Genomic DNA, 7,807 nt, shown 5'->3' on the forward strand with positions numbered 1-7,807 from the left:
CATTGAACATGCTGTTGATGTTGTTTTCCCAGAAGCATGCCACTGTGCATGCTTCAAGCATATTACTATGAATGTCAATCACAAGTTTAAGACTGATGTATGCAACAAGCAAATATGGCTTGCAGCTTACGCATGGAACAAGACGGAATGTGATAGGCATTTTGAGGTGCCGAAACGGATGGACCTGCCATTGCTACATACGTCGAGCAAATAGGGTTTGAAAAGTGGGCTCGTCCTTATTGTCCAGGCGATCGGTACAACATAATGACAAGCAACGCTGCCGAAAGCTTCAACAAGGTGACAGAAGAATTCAGAAAATATCCAGTAACTATTTTGGTTGACTTCATCAGGTTCACACTTCAAAATTGGTTTGCTTCTCGTCTCGAAAAGGCTAGTAAGTGCGCTACTCCTTTGGCTACTACTTTTGAAAATGATTTAAAGGATCAACACAAAGATGGTATGTTCAGGAGTGTCCTTCGTAATGGTGCCCAATTGTTCAACGTTGGTACGAGTCCTCAAGGTGAGAGAGGTGGTGATGTGAACTTAGTGGAGAGAACATGCACTTGCGGACTTTTCCAAATGCTGAAAATCCCTTGTCCACATGCATGTGCCGCAGCAGTTAGTCAGAATGTGAGCGTGTACACACTTTGCTCTCCATATTACACTAAAGAAACGTGGAAGAAAACCTACGATGCCACAATTAATATTGTTGGCGAGGAGGATGAGTGGGTACTACCGGAACATATCAAGAACATAAGAATCGGGGTACCAGTGGAGAAAAAACCAGTAGGTCGGCCTAGGAAGAGCAATGCAGGTAGAAGACCGACGAAGCGTCGACCGTCTAGTGGTCAGGTGGTAGTGGAACCTCGTCATTGTTCGCTATGTCACGGTTCAGGGCACAACAGAGCTACATGCAAAGCTCGAGTTTGAACCATTTCTCCAATTTTTAAATGAATATGTGTTGTATTGCTGGTTGTTGGATATTGTGCTTTTTTCTCCTAGATTAATAATTTTTTGGTTTGTTTACCGATTTTAGGCGACATTATGCGATTACTGTGCGATTTGTAACTGACAGGAGCTAGTTTGCAGTTTGTTTTGTATTTTTTGGCGATATCCTGCGATTATTGTGCGATTTTTGTGCGATGTTAACTGACAGGATCCTGTTTTTGAGTTTGCTTTGGTTCTGTATTTTTGGCGACATTGTGCGATTATGCTGCGATTTTTCTGCGATGTGAAGTAATCTAGATTTGTTAGTTTGTGTATTTTGGCGATATTATGCGCGATGAATGTGCGATTTTAATGCGATTCCTAGTGAAATAATTTATCAAGTCATCTTCTCACAGGATTTATGAAAAATTTAAAAAAGAAATAAATTGATACAAGCAACAATTTAAATAGCTTTAAATTTACTTGTTATATATAAATTTGGTGAGATTATAATACAATTACAAAAGGGGAGTTTATGTGTACAAGATTAACATTGCAAAAACCTACAAAAAACTACCACGTTAAGTTCTGGTAAAATAGGTCCACACACCACCTATGTCTAAAGGTGAGCATGTTATCATCATGCACATGCTCCAACGAACGATCCAGCATCAAGTGCTCAATGTGCTCCATGGCATACACTCCACAATTGCCACTAAAAAAAAAACTAAATATTAGCAACAATTAAGTTAAGTAATTCATAATGGAGTGCAAAATTAAATAAATTACTCAAAATATACAAAAGAAAAAGAGATTCACCTGCCGTTCGTTTGTGGTACAACCTCCGAGGTAGCTCGTCTATAATGGAGGGGTAGGAGCTGACTGAGATCGCCCAACTCCACCGGATGTACATAATTGTTGTATTGGAAATAACCGCTATCTCGAATTAGATTTGCAAAGAGCTCGCTGTAAGGCTTCAAATATGACTCCATGGCTGCCTCAACGGTGGCACCGATATCGGAATCATATACAATGATCTCCCAGTTCTCGATATCCACCTCAACTGCCACCCAGTGGCGCTCTTTGGGAAGGTGCAACACAAAGTATATGTACTCCTGCTTCTCCCAACATGGCAAGTATCTGTGCGGTATCCCCTGCACGTAGCTCATGACGCTCTCATCCCATTTGATCTTGCTCCTGTCACCCTCACACATATTCCAAAACATGGAAAAGAACTGTGGAGCAGATGTGTCCAAAACTACACCTTTTCGGGTGTAGACTTCCGGGTACAGGGTCCGTCTTCTTCTCAATAAGTGCGCCATGGCATCAATTTGCTGTGTTCCAAATGAAAACAGTTAGAAAGAAGTCGCATAAAAGTCGCACAACGAATCGCAGGAAATCGCACAGCAAATTACCAAAATTGTTTCAAATAATCGCACAACAATCGCACAAAAATCGCACAGTAATCGCGAACCAACATAATCAGTTTATAATCGCAAGCACATCGCACATAAATCGCATAAAGTCGCATAAACCAGATTACATATAGAGTGAGTATAAATCGCATATAAATCGCATATAAGTCGCACAAACAATAAAAAACACAATAAATTAATTCTGTTAAGAAATAACTTACAGCATCTTCTAGCCATTCGTTGAGCACCATCAACTTCACGAACCACGATCTAGTGGCTTCGCCAGTGTGAACATCCCTAGGACGGCCATTGTCCCTAGCATAAGTGATCCACTTCTGGAAAAATTTTAACAGCCGGGCGTCCGCCGGTTTCAGGGTGTCTACTACCACGGGCCCTTGTCGTTGTTTCTTCTTCCCAGCAGTGTAGTCATTCAAGAAAACCGGCTTGCGCTTTCGCCTAAGCCTACAGAACTCCACTCCATCTGGTGGCCCCTGCAACTCTTCCACATCCTGAGATTCAGTATCACCCAGCGAAATGACAATGGCGTTTGCAGGAGTAGAAGGAACGTCACATGCGTCAGGTTGCCAATCTTCTGGGTAGACATCATCATCATCATCATATGTCGGCGGTGATGGATGTACCGTCTGTAATGGCTCTGCCGTGTCTGATGGTGTGGGGTCTGATTGCTGTGCCGGCCCTGATGGTTGTGTCGGCTCCGAAGGTCGCACGTAACAAACTTATCACGGTCGCAATTTGATCCATGATAAGATTCTTCATCTCTTTCTGACTTCTCTTGAAGTCAGCCTTCATCTCAGTCTGGGCAGTGAGAATCGCAACTTGTTGCGCTTCTACCTTCTCCAACCTCTTAGCCAACAAGAGGTAGTTCGAGTCATTGGCTGGAGCAGAGCTTGGGGGCACAGTGGCAGGCGTTGGGGGCACGGTGGCAGATGTGGAGGCGTCTGGTGCTTCTTTGGGTGGGGATGGTGGAATAATTTTGGACTTTTTCACATAATCCGCCACCCGTTCGGCTTGGGTCTGGAATGCGGTCGAATCTTGCGCCCCGACTTGCGTTTCTTCGACCTCATCCAACCCCATTTCCACCGTGGGGACCTCACCCTCACAATTGCTCTTCCAATAGTCCACCTCCCAATTCCTAGGATACAGAATTTGAAGAACAACCATCTGGAAAAAAATATATATTAATTATCGCACAAAAATCGCACACACGTCGCATAAAATCGCATAAAATAGCAGAATAATAGCAGAATCCTATTCAGCATAGTGAAATCGCACAAAAATCGCACGAAAATCGCATAAACTCGCAAAATGAAACAGTTGCAAATGAAATAGGTCTAACTCGCACAAAAATCGCATTGATATCGCATAAAGTCGCTAAATGAAACAGAGGCAAATGAAAAACATGTTTAAATCGCACAAAAATCGCATTAAAATCGCATAAAATCGTTGTAAAGCACAATTTAGCAAAAGAAATACCAAAACAACAAAGAAAGTCAGATTGGCATACCCTCTTCTCGAATAGGGTAGCGACATCAGGTTGCTTGACATCATGTTTCGTAACTGTGTTGGGGGTGCTCCAATTCAACATTCGAGGGAATCTAGTCCCTCTGCACTGCCCGTACTTCTTCCCCAAATCTTGCATCACCTCAAAGGCCCGCATTGTAGCGCGGTGCATATCCGTAGACATTGTACTTCGCCTCGGTTGAGTAATTTTTTTCTCCTTCTTCCCTTTCTTCTTATCCTTAGTAGATTTATCAAGGTAGTTCTTCCTCGTGTCGAGTCATACTTTTGGCTGTGGATGACAACAACTTCTGATATGAAAGAAGGCCCCACGGATATTCGAAGAACTTCTCCTCGTTTTCTACCAACTTCAGCATATCCGACCATATGTAAACACCCTCAGCCCTAGATAGAAGCACTCCTTCAACAAATGCACACAGCCCCAGCTTGTACACGTCGTCGGCCACATCGCACGCCTCAAAAGCTAGCCAAAGGGTTTTGAAAGTGACCCGTTTGGCATTATTGAGGTAGTCCCGCAATATCCGATCAGACTCACATAGTGTATTCAATTCTTCAGTCGAGGGGCCACCGCTCATCTTCAGTCCCGTAATCAATCCAAACTCAGATCTTCCAAATCTGGCCTCGGTTTTACCCACGTAAAACCACACTTCATCATTCTTTACCTCACTCACTTTCATTTTCCTCAACAGTAGTTGATGCACAATCACCCCGGAGAATTTCAGTTCATTCGCATTCCAAAAAACTCCAAAAGGAGTTTCCTTCACCCTCTCGGTCAGGTTAAAGGCTTCAAACTTTGCTTTAATAGAAGCAAAGTACCCATTTCCTCGGTAAGTGATACGCCCAGGAAAATGCTCAGCCAAGGGGAGAATGAGTTCTGGAGCCATCTGCAAATACAAACAGGAAGATTATTAATCGCATAGAAATCGCATAGAAATCGCATAACAGCCAGTGAATGACATGCAACATCGCACAAACTCGCACATAAATCGCACATAAATCGCACACCAGAATAATCCTGGTTGGCAACATATTTGAATATAAATCGCACACCATCGCACAAGGAATCGCTAAAAATCGCACAAATATAAAATTGCAAACACAATAGCCATAAAATCGCACAAAGTCGCAGAAGAAATCGACAAAAATCGCACAAATATAAAAATTGCAAACACAATCGCTATAAATAAAATCGCACAAAGTCGCACAAGAAATCGACAATAATCGCACAAAAAGACGTTTCCACATTAAATGGTAATTAATGTGACATTTATTATCCCGCCTAACCAACTACTTGATTATGTCGCTAACATATCGCACATAAATCGCTACATGTCGCGAAAATTGCCCAGATTGCTTTTTGCATGACAAACATGTGTACAATTGTGTAATTCAATTTTTACATTTATTATCCCACCTTCCCAACCACTAGTTTTCTCTATAAAAGCCAATTGTCTATCTCATAAGTTACACATATTTTCTTAATTTTTTTCCTCTTAAGATAATTCTCTTAGCAATGTCTACTAGAAGGAACAAGGGCAAATATCCGATTCTTACTCCTGAAGAGATCAAGCAGGAGCCTGATTGTGGGGAAATTACGCCTCAAATGCAAAAAGTGCTTGACGACATGAAACGTTTTGAACATGAACGGCTTATGAACGAGTGGAGGTTTCTAAAACTTGAAAAAAAATTTAACAAAACAGGTGTATGGCCGGCTCCACCACCAGGGTTCCCCGAAGGCTGCCGTCGCTGCAAGTTAGGTTATCTAAATGGTAAACAGGTGAAGCCTGGATCTCTATGCAAATATTGCAAGGCTACACTTCGCTTTGAGTCGCAAATGTAATCGTTAAACGTCGCTAAATATCGACTTTTCACTGAATAAATAAAAGTTTCATTAATGTCGCTATATGTCGCTAACTTAATCGTGAAACGTCGCTATTTTTCAATTTTTTCCAGAATTGATAAAAGTTCTTCCTACATGTCGCTTTGAAATCGCACATAATCGCACAAAAATCGCACAACATAAAAAAAACCCCAAAATTTATCTCCCTAAACTCAGTTTCTTCCCCAAACTCTAAAATTGATAAATTTAAACAAATACATTTCAGTTATATCACAGATGCACAATGTATATGATAAATTGCCAAAAAAAAGTTAAGTTTAGCCCATACCTGGTTCGTGGATTGTGCTTGGAGTGGGTCTCGTGTGGGTCGTGTGGGTAACACTTGGAAATTTCTGATGTCAGTAAAATCGCACAATAAGTCGCAAATAAATCGCATAATGTCGCCAAAATTCAAGACGTTGACCACATTCTATAAATCGCTCAAAATCGCACAACATCGCATAATATCGCTTAACATACCCAACACAGAAAGTCTACAACTTAATCGCACAAGATCGCACATAAATCGCACAAAAGTCGCAAAAACACAAAAACACATGTACAGACTCCAGAAACGTCGCACAAAAGCGCACATAGAATCGCATAAAATCGCACAATAACCTAAAAACCCAGAAAAATCTATTGTTCGAAACCCACATTCATCCCACAGTTTTATTGCACAAATTATCCCCAAAAAACATACAAAATAACAACTTTCAATTCAATACCAGATTCAACCACAAATGTATGCATTTTAAAGAAGAAAATTCAAAGAAAAATTCCACGAAAACTAACCTGGATTGCTATGTTCGTGGGATTCGACTGGGTCTCCTTGTTCGCTCAGGCGTCAGTCGATGGGGTCGATTGGAGTGGGTTCGAGGGTTCGTCTGGGTTCAAGGGTTCGGTTCGTGCCCGTGGGTTCGTCGTCGTCGTCGTGGGTTCGTGGGTTTGTGGGTTCCTGGTCGTCTGGTGGTTGTTTGGTGGTCGACTGCGATTTTGGTTGTTTGGTGGTCGACTACGTCTGGTGTGGTTGTTGTTTGCAGCGTCGGTGGGGAGAGGGAATGAAGAGAGAGAAGGTAGAAGAGAGAGAATAGAGTTAGAGGGAATGTGAGAAGTTTGAAAAGACAGGGGTATTTTTGGAAGATAATTAAAAGATAGGTATAGTTTTTTTATGTGTAATAATTGGGTATAATTAAACACCCTATCTAATTTTTTAGCATAAATTATCAAATTTCCCTTTGATATTTTAGTTTTGTTGAGAAAACTAAAAATGTCAAATGGTATTTTTAAAGTGGCCTTAAAGAGTCATTTGAAGAGGAAAATGCACAAAAGTGATATTTTATATACACTTTATGGTAAAAATGTGGGGGTGAGCCACAAATTTAATCAAAACGTGTTGAGACATTATTGATTAATTTATTTGATTTTGAATTCAAATTCTAAATCAAATTTGGCTATGTGTATATGTAAAATTTTGACATATTTTGGTATCAAAGTTAAGTGAAAATAATTTCAAGAAAGAAATTAATTAAAAGAGTTATAGAGACAAAGTGGTCTTTTATATTTGAAAATCAAGATATTGTCTTGATAATGAAATGTGAAAGTGTGGGGGTGTATACTCTAATATGAGAAAGTTTAGACATACTTGGTGTCTAAAAATAAAATATGAGAATTTAGACATATTTGGTGTCTAAATTGGTGTATTTTTGATATGTTTGGTATCAAAATTATTGAGAATTTGAGTTGTGTGAAAATTAATCTTTTATGATTGAATTTTCAAAGCTTAAGTACTTAAGGAGAAAAGTGGTCACAAAGTGAACACTATATTTTGGCATGCATGATTCACATGAAATCAATAGTGAGAGGTTATAATAAATCGCTTAATCTCCGTACAAGATTAAAGCATGAATTTTCGAGGGATGGGACCTAAACTCCCTTAGTGTTTCTCTCATTGATGGTAACCTATCTTAACACTAGTAAACATCTAGCCTTAAGTTCAATAGGTAATAACAAGTCAATAGAGTGAATATGGTACTCAATTGTCCCA

The 7,807-nt window shown here is 40.3% G+C and overlaps 3 protein-coding genes across 5 annotated transcripts; 1 reads left to right on the forward strand and 2 right to left on the reverse strand.

Moving 5' to 3' along the window:
* The first annotated feature begins 264 nt into the window (after positions 1–264).
* Positions 265–1,240, forward strand: LOC133030557 (uncharacterized). The gene is made up of 2 exons (XM_061103342.1): positions 265–852; positions 1,157–1,240. The coding sequence occupies exons 1-2, from the start codon at positions 265–267 to the stop codon at positions 1,238–1,240; spliced, it is 672 nt and encodes a 223-aa protein (XP_060959325.1).
* Positions 1,241–1,373: 133 nt separating this feature from the next.
* Positions 1,374–2,420, reverse strand: LOC133030258 (uncharacterized). The gene is made up of 2 exons (XM_061102804.1): positions 1,747–2,420; positions 1,374–1,642 (listed from the first exon to the last, which is right to left on the reverse strand). Exons 1-2 carry the CDS (start codon positions 2,247–2,249, stop codon positions 1,501–1,503), a joined length of 645 nt encoding a protein of 214 aa, XP_060958787.1. The 5' UTR covers positions 2,250–2,420; the 3' UTR covers positions 1,374–1,500.
* A 136-nt stretch (positions 2,421–2,556) lies between these two features.
* On the reverse strand, positions 2,557–7,001 carry LOC133030259 (uncharacterized). 3 transcript variants are annotated; one of them, XM_061102805.1, is made up of 4 exons: positions 6,556–7,001; positions 6,050–6,113; positions 3,868–4,765; positions 2,557–3,524 (listed from the first exon to the last, which is right to left on the reverse strand). In XM_061102805.1, exons 3-4 carry the CDS (start codon positions 4,045–4,047, stop codon positions 2,958–2,960), a joined length of 747 nt encoding a protein of 248 aa, XP_060958788.1. In that variant the 5' UTR covers positions 4,048–4,765; positions 6,050–6,113; positions 6,556–7,001; the 3' UTR covers positions 2,557–2,957. The 3 variants fall into 3 exon arrangements, 2 of the variants coding, with proteins under 2 accessions (XP_060958788.1, XP_060958790.1); XR_009684113.1 differs by lacking the exon at positions 6,556–7,001 and having other exon boundaries at positions 3,361–3,524; positions 6,050–6,549; XM_061102807.1 differs by lacking the exons at positions 6,050–6,113; positions 6,556–7,001 and having other exon boundaries at positions 3,868–6,016.
* Between the last annotated feature and the right edge of the window lie 806 nt (positions 7,002–7,807).

The sequence above is a fragment of the Cannabis sativa genome, chromosome 8 (assembly GCF_029168945.1).
Source record: "Cannabis sativa cultivar Pink pepper isolate KNU-18-1 chromosome 8, ASM2916894v1, whole genome shotgun sequence".
Taxonomy (NCBI): Eukaryota; Viridiplantae; Streptophyta; class Magnoliopsida; order Rosales; family Cannabaceae; genus Cannabis; species Cannabis sativa.

Excerpts from the sequence above, each read along its gene's own strand:
- LOC133030258 (XM_061102804.1), bottom strand. The coding sequence starts at position 2,249 with ATGGCGCACTTATTGAGAAGAAGACGGACCCTGTACCCGGAAGTCTAC. Across the intron at positions 1,643-1,746 it reads GTACCACAAACGAACGGCAG|TGGCAATTGTGGAGTGTATG; the intron begins GTGAATCTCTTT and ends TTTTTTTTTTAG.
- LOC133030557 (XM_061103342.1), top strand. The coding sequence starts at position 265 with ATGACAAGCAACGCTGCCGAAAGCTTCAACAAGGTGACAGAAGAATTC. Across the intron at positions 853-1,156 it reads GTCGACCGTCTAGTGGTCAG|GATCCTGTTTTTGAGTTTGC; the intron begins GTGGTAGTGGAA and ends GTTAACTGACAG.
- LOC133030259 (XM_061102805.1), bottom strand. The coding sequence starts at position 4,047 with ATGTCTACGGATATGCACCGCGCTACAATGCGGGCCTTTGAGGTGATG. Across the intron at positions 3,525-3,867 it reads CTACCCTATTCGAGAAGAGG|ATGGTTGTTCTTCAAATTCT; the intron begins GTATGCCAATCT and ends ATTTTTTTCCAG.